This window comes from Solea senegalensis, linkage group LG13 (genome assembly GCF_019176455.1).
Source record: "Solea senegalensis isolate Sse05_10M linkage group LG13, IFAPA_SoseM_1, whole genome shotgun sequence".
In the NCBI taxonomy this organism is placed as follows: Eukaryota; Metazoa; Chordata; class Actinopteri; order Pleuronectiformes; family Soleidae; genus Solea; species Solea senegalensis.
This window is the reverse complement of record NC_058033.1, coordinates 2,720,724-2,737,397: the sequence shown is the minus strand read 5'-3', so window position 1 is coordinate 2,737,397 and position 16,674 is coordinate 2,720,724. Positions and strand designations below refer to the sequence as shown.

The following is a 16,674-nucleotide window of genomic DNA, read 5'->3' as shown; positions in this document are numbered from 1 at the left end:
ACACATAATATTGAATATACACATGTAAGTAATTATCAACATGTTTTTTTTCTGTAATAGTTAAACCAGTATGTTTTTAATGCTAAAGTATAATTATTATTTTCAAATATACTGTTTTACAAACAAACAACACAGAAGAATAGTAAAGCACGTTGTTATTTCATGATTAAGATGTCCAATTATAGTCATTTACTTGCATTCCTGAACAGAAAAAGTATAGTTTTAGTGGTTGATTGTTGGGTGTAATAAAAAGGTATAAATAAATAAGCATTTATTTTTTAGTTTTAGAAGAATAGAAGATAAAAAGAGAGAAAAGTAGATGAAAAATAAGTCAAATGGACTGAAATATAAGCATATAGATAAACAAAGAGAAAATAATGAAATAACAAATAATAATCTGGGTAGAATAATGAGTAAAATTGTAAAAAGTTTTAAGCAGACTAAAAGTTGTTTTCAATACATTATGAAGTCATAAGTCACTTCCTGGATTGAAGCTGCGTCAATCGTAAGAAAAGTGTTTCATTCAGTTAATTACAGAGGAATAGTTTCCGTGGAGAGTAGGACTGACCCACTCTGTGTGTGTGTGTGTGTGTGTGTGTGTGTGTGTGTGTCAGGTCAAGGCCCAGGGATTTTCCTCAGTGAGAGCAGGAGTGTATTTTTAGGAGGGTGAACAGGGATGGATGGATGGACAGAGGCAGCTGGAGATGGAAGAGTGTGGAGCAGCAGCAGCAGCAGCAACAGAGTGAGCAGCTCTGTCATGACTCAGTGTTGCTCTAATGTTACCCTGTGGCTTCACAATTGAAGATGTGTGTTATTGCGGCAGTAAACTCCCTACACTAACACACAAACACTCTCTCACACACACACACACACACATACAGTATGATGCCATCCACTTCACAGGTGAGTCGACAGCCTCCTGACCACAGCACCAACTGTTTTACACTATATTTTAAGCTTTTATTTACCTATTGACTCATGAAAGCTCAGCTTAGTAACAACAGTGACTGTATTTATATTATATCTGAAGACTGGCCTTATTCTGACTGAAAAAAAACAACATATTTTATATATATATTTATATATGTACATTAGATGATGTTACTTTGCGGCAACAACAGTTCAGTGAGAACTCCGTGAACCTCCATTACTGAAATGACAACATGGCTGGAAACCTCTCTAAGTCGACACGGTGCCATGGGTTTGCTTTATTTCGTCTCCTCTCCAGACTGAGAAACAGAGACAGTCGGTCATTCTTTCTTTATCAACAACACATGACGAGTATAAATAGAGACCAGCATGAGATTTGCTCCTTAAACATCTTCCCCCCTCTTCATTCCTGCTCTCTCACAGCTAATGGTTTTCCCCACACTGCTGCTCTGAACATGACCTCAGAGGAGGAGGAGGCCTTGAGGAGCTCTCTGTTGACAGCACACAACCGTGTGCCCCCTACTGGTCATATGGTGTATTACTTGTATTTAGTAATACAGAAGATACAAAGGTTCTTTAATGACTTTTGCAACAACTATAATAGAGATTTGTGTGATGTAATTTCACACAATGAGCATTTTCTTCTCCGTTTTGAGATGAGTTTGGAGTTGAGGCAACTGATACTGTCTTTTCAGTATGTTTTTTATCTGTACAAAAGGTCAACGATTATTCCACATTGAATCTTATTTCCAAATCTAAAAAAACAAACAAATATGGATTGTTTGTGTGCATTCTTACTGAAACATAACGCAGAAAATAACTCCCTGTAGGTTTCATGTATTTATTTCATTGAAGATGATTCTTAATTCTCATTTAGTGTAGTTTACTGCAGCTGATGGCCCCCAGAAACACATCAGAGAAACACCACCCTCCAGTGGTGAAAGGTTAGTACTGCATCAAAATGTTTTAGTGAGCACGTAAATTCTGAACGCAGGTGTTTTTGGTTTGGTTGATGCTATTACATAACAAAAACATAAATTTTTACCAGTAAATATTTTGACGTGTGATGCGGGTGTTTCCTTTGTGTTTTGAGCAGTATATTAATTTTGTTTTCTGGCAAACCTACAAGAATTTTAGTATTACTTATTAAATGTATGTAACATGTGGTAATGAACATTAACAAGGCTTTTCTGACTTAATTTGAAGTGGATACCGTGAACCCGCTATATAATCAGTGTGTAAACCCAGCTTGTTTGGCACAATTTGACATGCAGATGTGTCCAGGCTGAGACTTTTATTATCAGAAATGGGAAGTATGGTGCAGCTATGACTGTGTACATGTCAGGACTTAAATTAGACATAACACAGGGAAGGCAAAACTTCCTCCAGTGTAAATGTAAAGGCCACCTGCAGAGTTAGTATTCAATAAAATGTCAAATAACTTCCTTCTTGGTGTCCGAAAGAGGAAATAAACACATTGCAGGACTCCTGAAGTGGCAAAGCTTTATTCAGGTACATCATTAGAAAAACGACAGCTTTGAATAACACTGAACTTGACTTTTCTAATATGAAGTGCAGTCTAACAGTGCTCATTTGACTTTTGTGAATAAAGCAACAAGGCGTCTTAATTCTGAACGTTGTACTCGTCCCATCTGAGCATCAGTGAACAAACTGACCATAAACACCACCATGCATCAAAGATATTTACAATAAAATCCTAAGAACTGCCTGCACACAGCGATAAGCTTTGTACCACCAGTGAAACGGAGACTGTCCGAGCATCAGACTGAGCAGCAAATAGAAAAATGTATCTGCGCGTTTCATCATGTTAACAGAGAACAATCAAAGAAGAAAAAAAACTGTCCTAGATATCTGGTACATGAAGCCATTTTGAATTATAAATTTACAGAATATTACTGTTATTTATCTGTAAAATACAGACTAAGCCTTATTCAAACTTCTTATTAGTCAGATATTTTAAAGCAATACCAACAACTAATGTGCCTTGACAAATATCTTGTGTTTATAATCATAAATCATAACTTACAAGTTGACAATAACAGTCAAATGAACATATTAAGAGACCACATAATATGCTATTTCTGCTGCGGTGCAGTTACATCAACTCAGGAGTAACTAAAACTGCACTTACATCCCATCAAACGCATTTTTCTTCCTGATCAATTTTGAATTCAGCTCAATGCAAGGATTCAGTCAAAGGGAGTTTCTGCAAACCAGCGAACCAGAGTCAGTATTCCAAGACAGAGGCAAATTAAAAAAAACAGCATTCCCATCACTCCAGGGTTTCAACCAGTCCATGGCGATTACTGGCTGAGCTCCTTGAGGCTGCGCAGAGAGTTGGCACAGCTGGAGATGAGGCTGCAGAGCTGGATGCTTGCCTCTAAGGAGGCTGAGCTCTGTAGCTGGGTGGTGGCCCAACGAAGTTTGGTAAGAACAGCCTCCTCAGCGTCTTGCAACACAGGTCGGGCAGCGGGGCTCTGTGGACTAACTGGAGGACGAGCTGGTGCCAGGACTGCAGCGGCAGGAGGAGGTGGAGGAGATGGCATGGCAGGTGGAAGCAGGGAGGCTCTTCCACCTGCGGCAGCCCCCTCACAGTGCTCGGGTCTGGGCTGAGGAACTAAAGCGCTTGCCTGGCTGCTGCCGGGGCCTCCGTTGACTTCGGGGACCTGGGACGGTGCAGGAGACTGGGCTGCAAGCTGCCTTTCTCTCACCTGGGACAACGCTGCCTGTGCGTTAAGAGCTGAGAGGACAAAGGAGAAAAGACAAACAATTAAATAAACAAGGCGAGAGGAGCAGAGATGGAGGAATGATGGCCACTGGTTCATGCTTAAAATGAGCATATGTGTGTGTGTACCAGGGTTGTCCTTGTCAACATCAGAGTCCAGCTCCTGACATGACACACAGTAGTTTTTCTGCTGTTTGTCCTGGAGAAGAATAGTCTGCAAACAGAACAAGATGTTACATGTCTCGAGAAGGTTCTCCACACTAGGTCACATGAGAGACAGGGATCACCAAGAGTTAACAACCATCAGTAAATAAAAGTCACATGAGTGGGGAAAAAAAATAAATAGTGGGACTGTTCTGTTTCTTAAGATTTCACTTAAACCAGGGTTTCTCATTCCTGTCCTGGCACTCCACTGCCCTGCATGTTTTAGATGTTCCCCTGCTCCAACACACCTGATTCAAATGAATGGCTCGTTACCAGGCTCGTTACCAGGCTCCTGCAGCGCTTGCTGACCATTTAAATCAGGTGTGTTGGGGCAGGGAGACTCAGGGAGCTCTGAAAGCGTTTTGCATCATGTGCATCTGCACAATATCATAGCACATGATTTCCAAAAATATACTATACTGTAGTACATTGATTTCAGCGTGATATCAACTGTTGAGGAATAGTTTGATGATTTGTCTCATGCATGTCCTCACACAGAGCGAGACTGCACATAGGAGCTCAGCTTCGCAGCTGGGACACAAATAGACTGCTGCCTTATTGCAGTTATATAACAATTATTATTTGTAGTCGCGCTGCGATATGTTGCTGGCAAACTTTGCATTTGCCATTTATTTTTGTAAAATGCTGCCACACTGCCGATGTCTTTGACATGGATCTTAGAGGAGGACTGACTGTTGCCTAAAATTAAATGCTCAAAATTAAATAAAACCACCGACGTACTTGAATCTATCTGCCTCTTGTGGGTTGGGCTAATCCAAAATACTGAAAACAAGGGGTGTGTGTTCTCTGAAGACACACTGTTACCTGTGGAAAAGGGGTAATCTGAAAACACCCCCATTTGCACTTGGTACATTCCTCCAGATGAAATCAAATTAACCAAAGACTGTATGAAATTAACACGGAAGAAAGTCGACTTATCAGAATCTGAGTCAAACCAGAACGTATCGACTCATAAATCGACCAGTCGACTGGGACTTTCCAGCCCTCAGGCTGGCATGTGTTTCCTTGCTATTTGCTGTGATCAGTGTTGCTTGCTTCATGGTTGACATCTCCCCAGTGCTTGTTAAAATCGTTGTGCTGACATTATCAAGTAAGCTCAAAGTTTCTCGTTGCACCTTCTCCAAACCTGGCGCAAATGTTACCTCTGTTTTGGTGTATGCTGAGAGACGGCGCAGCGGAATAGTGGAGTTTAGCGCGTCGCATCACCTGCATCAACTAGTAACGTATATCTGGATGATATGTACAGTATGTAGTGAAGGTTTGTGATTTATTTAAATCCTAAATAAAATCATTTCAAAATGGGACCGCCCACAGCACAAAATAATATAACGTTAGTTTTAAATGACAAGACTGAGCCCACTCTCTACCTCGTTTAAAAAAAGAAAAATATTCAGCAGCATATAGAGGAAACACTGCATAGACTTAACTGATTTCACAGATTATCATCATACCTGGTTATTATTTTTGGTATAAATAATAAGTAAAGCAGCAGTTTTATTTACTAGTTTGTTTATGTAAGCACCATAGTTCCATAAGTTCCAAAGTTATTCTGATTTAGTGAACTCCGCTACATTGCCCCAGCTCTGCAAACCCATCAATCCTACACAGAATCCTCCTAATCAGTCTCTCTATAACATCGCTGCCTCCTACCTCACTGACCTCATGTGCCCCTACACAACAACCAGCAGCCGACATGCTGCAGGGGGACAACAGGTCCTTTTTCATTGCTGCCCCCTCCCTCTGGCACGTCCTCCCCCAACACCTTGGAAAAACTGCCCTCAAAACACACCTTTGAAATGTGATTACGCTGCAGATACTGCTATTAATATCACAGATTTTATTTTATACCACATTCTGTTAGAGCTGTGCCTTTGAGTACCTTTTACAGTAACAAAAATTATTTCTATCATTATTTTCAATTAAAAAATTTGATCCACTCACCCCACACACATCACAGCAGTCCCCCAGCATCTTGTATCCTTTGAGCAAGTAGTCTCCCATCAGCTTGCTGATTTTGTCTTGTCGCTCCCGTTGAGCATGGATGACCTTTAACTCTGCATCTGTCGGAGGCTCCCACTCAAAGTCCTCGTCATCTGGAAGCAATAAGAAAGAAATTGTTTAATCTAAGAGATAGTTTAGTAAGTGTGGTTGTCTGAGCTCACATATCCACCATCTCAGTGTATGCTATGTTTGTTTTTCCCTGCTTTATCGAGCTGAAACAACCTTTTCCAACAGGAATCTGAAGTTTGGGGCACTCTGTAACCCACTCATCTTCATACACCAAAGTCCATAGAGAAGTTCAGCAATTTAAGCTCATGGGGACATGGGAGCTGCAGGTCTACTGCTACCTCATGTTAGCAAACGTGTTCAACTTAAGGAAATGTCAATAGATGATGTCAAACACAGGTCATAAAATAACACATTCCAACGTCCTGGTAGACTGAGTAGTGGTTGAACAACTACCAAGAGCCATGATGTAAAATCAACAATTTTCTCTATGGACTTTGGTGTGAAGACACAAGCCATTTACAAATTGACACAAGTTTCAGTTTTCTGTCAGAAATGGCCGTCTAATGGTGGAATAAATGGACAATAAATGATAGCGCACACTTACGCACACTTACACTTACAAGTGACTAAACCCTGCTTTTCACAAAACGTCCGTGAGGCTCTAAAGACAGGGAGCGCACAAACATAACGCTGTCTGTCGTATGTATGCAAGACAATGTCAACGTTCACTTCATCACATTATATACAACTACACTTGAAAACCCCCTGAACTATCCCTTTTAACGGGGCTGCGTCCACACAGTCACAGTAGTGTAGTAGTAGTGTTTTTGCGATGAAAAAATAAAACTTGTAAACAGTACACCACAGCTCTTACACACACATTTACATCTCTGTTACCACTTTGTCGACGTTAGTCAAATATTTAATAGAATTTCAGTACATATTATGCGATTAATAACGTACATGTAGCATTGTTTTGAACACGGGCGACTTTAACCGCAGTGAGACAGCTAGCAAAGCAGCCGGGCTAGCGTTTAGGTCGCGACATTTACACAGCGACAAATCGTATTTAAAAGACTAAAATAGCAGTCAGGAATCGCTTTTAGTACGCGCGACTAAAATGTCGCTTCATAGGCGCAACAAGTGAACGGGATACATGACAAATTTAGCCAAGTTAATACTTTACAGACCTCCATTCAAAGCCATGTTGCTTCGGTGCTAACACGTTGTGCGCGATGACGGCAGAGTTTTCTTCTTCGCCGCTGCTCAGAGAAACCGAACAGCAAAGGAGCTGTGGCCCTCTAGTGGCTAAAACATGTACACGCCACATGGTTACGCAGCTGACGAGACATGATATTTTAAACTCTTCTTTTTTATACAAACTTAATAATATCACTGACTATTAAAACTACGATCCGAGTAGTAGATTGAAAAAACAACTAATTTAATAAAAAAAATGTATTTAAGCCTGCTTATTCATATATTTTATGGAAATGAGCATCTATTATGAATATGCATTGCTGGTCTTTGATCTGCACTCTCCATTAATTTCCTATGGGAGGAAAAGGAGTGTGTCACATGACTCTCTAAAATGGACCCAAGAGTGTGTTTAATGTTGGATGGATCATACATACATTTATGTAAACATAAAGAATGTCCCGGAAACACCACAATACGATATTATCACAATATTTCAATATACCAAAGAGCTCGGTCGATTGAGGTATGCTAATCCACAAAAAAGTGTGTTTATTTGTAACATTAGTAGAACAAAATTATATGCTAAAAGCGATATAATATTGCCACACACAATATCGCAATATGTCATTGTATCGTCCATGTTTTGGATTACAAACATGGCTGACAAACTTCTTATCTTTGTAAGAAATAAGGAAAAAGCTAAAGCTGAAGGAATAATTTTTTTCCTATCTAGTCATGTGTTGACAATCCCCTGATAAGACATTTTATAAGACATTTATAATTTATTTATAAGACATTTTTCTCTCTAAACACAATTAGTAGTACTTGCAACACTATTATTAAAAAGAAAATCATTAAAAAGCATTTCATTCCACTCACTTTGGCTGTCTTGGGTTTTAAAATTATTTTATTGTTTTTTGGGATATTTGACTCAAGAAGTCAAAACACAAAAACTGGTACATTTCACAGAAAGGAAAAAAGTACAATTCAACATATCAGACGAGTTTATGACGTTAATTCAAAGCACACTGAATTTATAGGCTTCAGTCTCTCCTCACTCACAATCTAAGATGAGGTGATGAGGATTTCGTTTTCAATTGTTCAGCATATGTTCTGATTCTACACAGATCGTTGGTCAGACACTACCTGATTTATTTCTATACAACTAGTTCTCACTAATATCGTTCTCTCCATGTACTCAGACATTTTATTTTAGTTTCACTGATCACATTCTTCTTCTTCTTTGTTGTCGTCCTGTTGTTATGCAGGTTTCCTCTGAATCTCCAGGGTAACATCCTCTCTGAAAACAAAACAATACATTAAAAAGACAATTGATTCATTTCCTTTTTGATACAATGTAACACACCCAGTCAAATACAACATAATAGTAATATTTTTAAAATATTATCAAAGAAAGTTTTAGCTTTTACTTGAAAAATATACAATACAAATATTATAAAAATATAACGAAATAGACATAAAGTACCAACATTAATTGATGATTATCATGTGAAGTGGCTAATTTATCTTAAATGCTGCTGTAATGTTGTTACTTCCTGTAGCTAATATTCATCATATATGACATGTTCATTTTGAATCATAACTCTCTCTTAAACTCTGTGACTGGCACGTTAAGAAATAAGGTAAATAAAGTATAAGGTTGTATAGAATGGAAAAGTATGTCAAAAAAGTGTCCTAAAATTCAATATTAAATGACTTTTCACTTATAACACGTAGACAAGATCCAGATCACACTTGAAAACAAACTTTACTTACTTTGACTACAGGGGGATTATTTTTCAAGACACTATAAAAAAAGAACATGATGTGAATTTGTTAAAAGGCAGAACAACATTGCCCAACAAAACATTTTTAATTTCTAAGAGATGTACTTACAATGATCTTTACTCTGGGAGTTTTGAAAAAGAGAGCATGAAATAGTCATCAGAAAAGGCAGCAGATGAGACAATGGGAGCAGCAAATAATGAATGAATGAATGAATGAATGAATGCTTTATTTAGAACAGAGGTATCACACTTGCGGCGCGGCAATCAATTTCATGCGTTATGTTTTTTGCATCATAAATACACTTTTATTGTGAACTATTTATCGCTCCATATCAAAACAAACACCGTTTTGAAAATATGTGAATTGTAATATTACAATTATTATTTTTTCAGTGTCTTTTTCCTCAAAAGGTTTGCCTTTTTTTCACTTGACCAGCCCCTTACTGACCAAACAAGACACTCAGTGGCCCCCAGGTCATTTGAGTTTGAGACCCCTGATTTATAACATACTGTTTGGAAATAATACAATAAGAAAAGAAATAAAAGTCTAAACAAGTTAACAATCTAAAATGGAGTAGGAAGATGCATAAGCTATGTACATGTTATTTACAAAATAGTACATTCATTTACATACTCAATATAAATCAACAATATTCAATAAATAATGTAAATAATGCTTTTGGAACAGGCAGATGCTGCACATCTTTGCATCTGTCAGAGAATTCTTCCTGTTAAAAGGGAGTTACTGTTCTCTTCTCTATAATATTGTAAAGGTTTCAGTAAAGTTTCTGTAAAGGACTATGTTGAGATAATGTATGTTGTTATTTGGCGCTATACAAATCAAATTGAATTTGTGTGATCCTATAACTGGAATTATGAACTGACTTATCCTTATGATATAGTGTACATTTATATTTATAGTCCCAAACCTCTGCACAGCCATTTCAATTTGGTGAAACCAGTGAACAGTGTAGCTTCCTGTAACTACTGTGTTGTTATAGAAACCTACCTTCAGGCTTAGGGTGCATGAGCATCAATGGCAGCTCCACTGAGACGTCACTGAAGGAGAAAACGACAGTCAGAATCATAGAAATGACTTGTAAGATTGCGATACTGTACAATCAGTCATAGACGGCATGCTCACCTGGAGGTGAGGCCGCCCAGCAGACTACATGAAGACAAGAGGGACACATTAGTCATTTTAATCAGTTTAATCATCGGTTAGGTTTGCATGTGATGGAAAAAATTAAAAAAGACGTTACCCTCCTCCGGCCACCATGAGGTTGATTTTAATCTTGTAGGAAACCAGGATTCCCAACACCTCTTTATCGACATTCCGCAGCCTGTGGTAAAGAGGAATAAAGGGGTTATAGGGTCTTATAGAGGGTCATTCAATAAAAATTGTCCTGAAGTTTCAGCAGTAACACGATTAATTACATGTCCTGGAAATCCATATGTAGATTTTGTGAACTTACATGGTGGACGAGGCCAAGTTAGTGTCTTCATCCTTCAGCCGTCCGTCCAGCGCCAAACCCCTTTTCTCCGTGTTCTCCGCCAGCACAGGAGTGATGGTCATGGTGTTCTCGTAGGTGCCGCTGGGATCCACCGACACGCTATCAGAGAGGAAAACGCGAACAAATGTGAGTTCATCCTGTCACGGCTTCTGTGACACTTGTGTGGTTCAGCTCGTTCACTTCTGTCTGTCCACGCACCCGAACTCTTGGGAGAGGACAGTCTTGGTGTATTTGTCCGCTGAGTAGAGGACAATGTCTGTGGTTTGCTCAACTGTGAAAGGACAAAGAACGAAGACAGAGTGAGACAAAATACTTTGTCACAGGTGTGTTCTGATAGTCCCTTTACCCACCGGTGATTTTGATGTTCTTCACTGTTTTGTTGCTCTCGTTGTTGATTTTGACTTTGATTGGGATCGCTTCACCGTGGAAGTAGAGCTGCGGTCAAAACAGGACGACAGCATGTTAATGACGGACACGTTACTGCGCTGCGAGGACAGTTTAAATGTCCACTGAGACATTTGGATTGACACTTAATTGACAGAATATGCATAATCAGGTAAAGAAAAGGGAGATAATCTCTGGTATGTGGAGGCCTCCATAGATCCCTGATCAACATGGTAAAACAAGGGGGATGAGGGGAGGAGTCTTCGATTTTGTTGCAATCTGAAGTCTCACCATTAGATGTCACTAATTCTTACACATTTGGACCTTTTAAGCTATTGATTTGTGAAGGTAAAAGTCAATTGTTTTTGTAGTATGGACAGTGTCACATTGTTTTTTTTTCCTCTAAACCATATTTGGATAAGAGGGTGGAGTTGTGGAAAAAGTGAGGGGTGGAGCTTCCTGAGAGCACGAGGAGGGTCTACAGGTGGTACTGTGCTGTACGTGGAAGAGTTTTTCCAAGCTTTTGCTTAAGCTAACACACCAAAAAAATTGCTAAGTTTATCAAACGGATATCTCTTATCAAGGGTTCCAAAAAGATTTCTGGAAACATGGGTTGTTTGAGCATCATTGGGAAAATCATGAAGATGATCCGAAACTCGTGGTTTAGTCCAGTGTTTCCCAAACTTTCTATATGTGGGAACCACTTTCTAAAGAATTTGTGCAACGTAGTGACTATTTTACAGCTATATGTGTGACACCTAGCAAATTTGCCATTTCCCCTGGTGGACATTTAGGGGAATACGGCTTTCAGATACTTCCACATTGGCTTCACTTTCTTTCCATCTATTTATACTCTGCTTAGAATTAATTCTGGTAATATGTTGTTTTTAAAGAGATGTCAAGTAAGAGTTCTGTACTGTACATCTTTCGTCATTGACGCCTCCAGGTGTACAGGCTTGTCAGACATCATGAAGCTCTTGCAGATGTCCGCCTTGGGCCCTTGGCCGACCTGAGAGGGAGCAAACTGGACTTTACGGATGATAAGGCGAGCAGTGTCCCTGTCAGGCAGAGAGAGAGAGAGAGAGCAGAGGTAAGGTCAGTTAACGCCATATCAGTCACACTCACACTCAGAAAGATGAAAGCGAGAGATGGTGTTCTCACTTCTTATGAATCTTCTCATCTGGGCTACATTTGACCATGGCCAGGTACGTTTTGACCTCAAAGTCGACACCACAAGCCTGCAAAGCAAACGTTAAACCTGTAACAATGATCATTAAATTCCCTCCGCGCTGGAGTTTCATGATATTCGCAAAAGAACAAGAGGTATATATTACCTTGCCGTTGTCATCGGGCCCAGGCTGCAGAGAGACTGAGCACGGCAGGTTGTTGGGAATCTGGAGGGAAAACCAGATTGTCAATCAATATATGGATTATTTTCCAATAGTTTAAGAAATTGTACAAATTAAACCACATTTTTAGAGGTATAAGTGTTTTCAATTCAGGGAAATGCTGATTTTCTATGACCACAGAAGAAATGATGATGAACTAGATATGGAAATGATGACTCAGCATTCCCAGCTAAATATGTCAAATAAGAAATAAATCAATTATTTTAAGCTCTTTCATGTCATAGAAACTGGAACATTCAGTGCCGTCGTGTACCTCAAAAGAGAAAGGGACGGCGTTGTCCCCGGCTTTCTTCATCAGGGTCTCGTGCATGGGGCTCAGAGTGGGCTTGTGGTCTTCCGGGTAGATCTGGACGTGCTGGATCCAGATGTCTTTCCTGAAGCACAGGCCCATCACGTCCAGATCTTCGCTACCGTAACGGAAGGCACATGCCAGCTGCACAAACACTGTCACCACAAAGAAAAGCCGATTCATCATGATGGATTTCATTTCCAAGTGACCTTTTAATGATGACCTTGTGGCTGCGTTTGTTACCTTTTCTGTCTCCAAAATCTGCTTTGTCCAGTTTCACCACACCATCTGTAAAGACAGCAGTGTTAGAATAGTATGACATATTCACCTGTCCTCAATCACGTGCACGTGCGGGATGGCGTACCAACTTTGTCCACAGAGGACATGTGATCCACGTAGTCTCTCTTCCCCAAGAAGAGGGTCAGCTGTGAGACAGATGGACATGAAAACATCAGTACAGAAATCAACCAAGAGGAAAAACACAATAGAAAGCACTAAATGTATGCTCACCCCTCCATTTCCACTTGTCTTCTTGAACACCCTATGAAAACAGAAGAGACAAAAACCACTTTAGGATATAGGGTTTGATCAAAACTCTCCCATGAGACTTTCCATCCGGCCATCCTTCAATTGTGCTTTGTGTTGTGATGATAGTGTCCAGTTAAAGAGCAGAGGCACTAGATGACCGTCTGGACTAAGCAGATAAAAATAAAGATTAGCTCCAGACTCTGTGGGTAAAGCAAGTTGGTAACCAACAGAAGGGCCACTAATCCCTGATTACCTTTTATCCAGTTAGCAAAACCTAAGTGTGGAGCAGCTTAAGTTCATCATGCCCGGATTGAAGAGCTGACCCAGGTGACGGGGCCACAAATGGTCCACAAATAGAGTTATCCCAGTGTGCTTTATTAGCTGTGCTACAATCCGAGTCCACATTTACCGGATCAGTCAGCCTCTACAAACCTTTAATAAATACGTGGGGTTGGCTGAACTCCATCAGTCCCTGCAATTAAGTTCTTCAAATTAGGTTTAAAACAGGTTTGTATGTCACTATTTCAGCTCTTTTTTTGGAAAAATATCCAGTTTGGAAGATGCTGCACAATAACAACACAAAACACACAACTCTATCTTTTCTTAAAGCTGCAGTAAGTAAGCTCGGAACAGTAACGTTATTTGTGTGCGGCGGCTTTTATCTGAAAATGGGCACAGTGAAGCAAGACTATCAGACCTCACTGAGGGAGCATCCGTGTGTGTACAGCAGCAGCACTGGAGCAGGATTGGGCAAGAAGTGTTTACTAAACTGGTGAACGAGCAGTAGAATTTACTTCTGGAGCTCCTTATGAACGCTTCATTGTGCTTTCAGTCATACTTGTTACTAGAGACATGACGTGTATCACTTCCTGTGTCCAGCACAGCAGCGATACCGAGTACTCACTTTGCCATCTCTGAAGAATCCTCAGAAGCTTTCTGCAGGGAGAGAAGAACAAAACTGAGTAATTCATCGCATCAAGTCAAACTTTGTCATTAAGCCATTGCAGCCGGAGCGATGCTTTTTGTTCCGAGGGTACGGAAGGTTAATCCACAGTGATAAGATTACACCAACAGTGTTAAGGCTCCTGAGCCGAAGCTGTTATCTGTTTCTCTGTACCTGCAAAGTGCCACCACCATCCAGCACATGCAGCCGGCACGCCATCAAACTGCTGGGCAGCTTTACATGGCACTCACGATTATGTCACTCTGTGTTCCCCTGAGCGATGCTAATACTGTCACTGGAGTGAGCTATTCAAGGGCATTTAAAGGGATAAAACCCATTCAGTTACTTGCAGTGGTATTCTTAGAGATGGTAAATCATAGGTGTTGCCCCACAATACAGTGGTTCTATAACAAGGATGACACCAGAAATGGAGCTAAGACCGCCAGTGGTGATGTACTGTACTGGCTCTGCACAATATTGACCTCCAAATGCTTCAAAACACATTCATCTGGTTTTGTAAATCAAATGAAAATTGTGCATTTTCTTTTCCCATTACATTTGCTATATATATATATATATATATATATATATATATATATATATATATATATGTATATGTTCATTTTCCTTCATTCTTCCAGCAACTACACTCCTCCCACTCAGTTTTCCACTTTAAATGTAGTTCAGCACAACTCAGAATGAAATAAAACCACTTTATCCTCAGAGTTTGTATCTGCATGCACTTAAACAGTTGAGTTGTGCTACACCAGAGCAGTTTTTAACTGTTAAATCACAATGAATAGTCTATGCTGCTTTTTATGCAAAGTCCCACAAGACAGATCCTCTACTTCTTATGCTTGGGATGATATAATGACTTTCCCATAATATGCACCATGCACGTTCCTGTCTTTCTTCTACACATTCATCCGTGACAAAAGCTGACTTCATAATCCCTCAGGAGACTCTGTCAACATAGCGACTGACGTTTACGGTGTAACATAACTTTTGGTTATCTTTCAAACTCAACATTCTCCTCCTCACACATGATATATTATTAAAAAATATAGAGGCCGAAGAAAACTAGGGTAAAGAATCATGGAGCTCTGTCACTTTATCTATCTATTTATTTATCTATTATTTTAGGAAATGAAGTGGAGGACTCCTGATGTGAGGCTGCAGTACCACTGAAGGAGAAGGAGGGAGACAGAGAGCTGAGGGGTTTGTGTACAGTATGTCGCTCAACTGCAACCAAAATGCTGGACAGGAGTTTTGATACGGGAGTGTTTACACATCTCACTAAACTTTTTTTTAATTGTTAGAATTCGGCAACATGGTAACACATTATCCTGTCCCAAGTGACATTTTCTTATCGCTTTCTATGTATATATATATATATATGAGGCTTACCTTTCAGCTGTCAGTGATCTTGAGTGTGCCAGGTGAAGTTGAGAGTGTGGTCCGCAATGGCTGATCTGCCTTCTTATACCGTCAGCCTCTCTCTGCCCATCACTCGGATTTAACCGGGTCATTATTAGCTTGGTAATCTGGTTAAGCAATCAGGTGGTAGCACTTTTTTGGACTACAAATGGTTTAAAAATACCCGGCAGCTAAATCACAGGTGGACACATGCAACACTGCGCCACATGGCCGCTGTAGTAGTCCGCCAGTAATCCCTGTCCCCACCTCTGCAAAATCAAACAATAAAAAAATCTCCCTTTATTCAGAATCAAATCAGGGTCGTAACGTGAAAATGACCTTTTGACCTGCTATGATTTGCGTAATCCTTGTGTAAGATATGGTTTAATTTAGAAGAGGCACGTAAACAATGTCTCATTGTTGCTCGTATCAGTTTTCTTTCTTCCAGCAGATGAGAGAAAGAAAAGTGTAACATCACAGCGGCATTTTCTGATCTTTGTCAACAGACAATGATATAGAATTATTTGAATGTAGCTGAAAACTGGCTTTTTGAGCAGGTCGAATTCTGTGAAAGATTCCGTGGACGCTTCCTTGAGTCATTCTCCACCCTGGCTGCAGTCGTCTTGCTTTACTAGAACAATGTTGTTCTTGCCTTAGTTTTGTCACTTCCTGTGAGCAGCATGGGGAAAACAACCCATGGTGTAAACACTGTTGTGCTGAGAAACACAACAAGTCATGTGCAGCTAAACTGTGTGAACTTATTTGTCATAAAATGGTTTAGATTTAAAACTTAAAAATGACACTTTAAAATGATTTTATAGGATTATTCTCATGATTGAGCTATAAATCGATCAACCAGCTGTTTAATCTACAAGACTAGAATTATAGCGTGCATTACAAATTGTATTTTGGCAAACATAATATTTCAGCAAGTGAATCTGGTTAATTCAGCGTGCACATTTGGCATTTGAATGTAACAGACATTTGTTTATCTGTAAAGGTCACGCACTCCAGCTGTACGTCTTTGTGTTAGTGTGGAGATCCTCAGTCCTAATCTGCACAGATTAAGGACTCCCCCCTCCTGTTTAGATGCGGATGATGGAAGGATCGATGGCGGAGTCAAAGTAAGCTGCCTTACTCAACACATTCTCTGTAGCATGCTGCAGATTAGGTGAATGACCTTTCAGTTAGTGATAGTTGAGTATTTTGATTTTGGGGATTCATTTTTGATTCTCTGAATGAATCCTTTTTCCAGGTTAGAGTCACAATTAATTGTATGATAATCCACAACCA

At 39.8% G+C, this 16,674-nt stretch overlaps 2 protein-coding genes and 1 long non-coding RNA gene across 3 annotated transcripts; 1 reads left to right on the top strand and 2 right to left on the bottom strand.

Annotated features, from left to right (window-relative positions):
- Positions 1-615: 615 nt before the first annotated feature.
- Positions 616-1,702, top strand: LOC122779219. Its single transcript, XR_006361528.1, has 2 exons — positions 616-742; positions 1,354-1,702. It is a non-coding gene; the product is annotated as an uncharacterized LOC122779219 (long non-coding RNA).
- Positions 1,703-2,419: 717 nt separating this feature from the next.
- Positions 2,420-7,185, bottom strand: znrd2 (zinc ribbon domain containing 2). The gene is made up of 4 exons (XM_044041369.1): positions 7,102-7,185; positions 5,843-5,994; positions 3,806-3,890; positions 2,420-3,691 (listed from the first exon to the last, which is right to left on the bottom strand). The coding sequence occupies exons 1-4, from the start codon at positions 7,115-7,117 to the stop codon at positions 3,255-3,257; spliced, it is 690 nt and encodes a 229-aa protein (XP_043897304.1). The 5' UTR covers positions 7,118-7,185; the 3' UTR covers positions 2,420-3,254.
- Positions 7,186-8,353: 1,168 nt separating this feature from the next.
- arr3a (arrestin 3a, retinal (X-arrestin)) lies at positions 8,354-15,437 on the bottom strand. Its single transcript, XM_044041364.1, has 18 exons — positions 15,373-15,437; positions 13,927-13,958; positions 13,005-13,035; positions 12,859-12,919; positions 12,738-12,782; positions 12,459-12,649; positions 12,131-12,190; positions 11,958-12,034; positions 11,719-11,854; positions 10,763-10,847; positions 10,611-10,683; positions 10,374-10,511; positions 10,161-10,241; positions 10,043-10,066; positions 9,908-9,957; positions 9,008-9,020; positions 8,888-8,918; positions 8,354-8,411 (listed from the first exon to the last, which is right to left on the bottom strand). The coding sequence occupies exons 2-16, from the start codon at positions 13,932-13,934 to the stop codon at positions 9,016-9,018; spliced, it is 1,065 nt and encodes a 354-aa protein (XP_043897299.1). The 5' UTR covers positions 13,935-13,958; positions 15,373-15,437; the 3' UTR covers positions 8,354-8,411; positions 8,888-8,918; positions 9,008-9,015.
- Positions 15,438-16,674: the final 1,237 nt, after the last annotated feature.

Excerpts from the sequence above, each read along its gene's own strand:
- znrd2 (XM_044041369.1), bottom strand. Across the intron at positions 3,891-5,842 it reads ACTGCTGTGATGTGTGTGGG|ACTATTCTTCTCCAGGACAA; the intron begins GTGAGTGGATCA and ends TTCTGTTTGCAG. Across the intron at positions 3,692-3,805 it reads TGTTGACAAGGACAACCCTG|CTCTTAACGCACAGGCAGCG; the intron begins GTACACACACAC and ends TTGTCCTCTCAG.
- arr3a (XM_044041364.1), bottom strand. Across the intron at positions 12,783-12,858 it reads GTCCTCTGTGGACAAAGTTG|ATGGTGTGGTGAAACTGGAC; the intron begins GTACGCCATCCC and ends CTGTCTTTACAG. Across the intron at positions 12,035-12,130 it reads GGCCCGATGACAACGGCAAG|GCTTGTGGTGTCGACTTTGA; the intron begins GTAATATATACC and ends TTTGCTTTGCAG.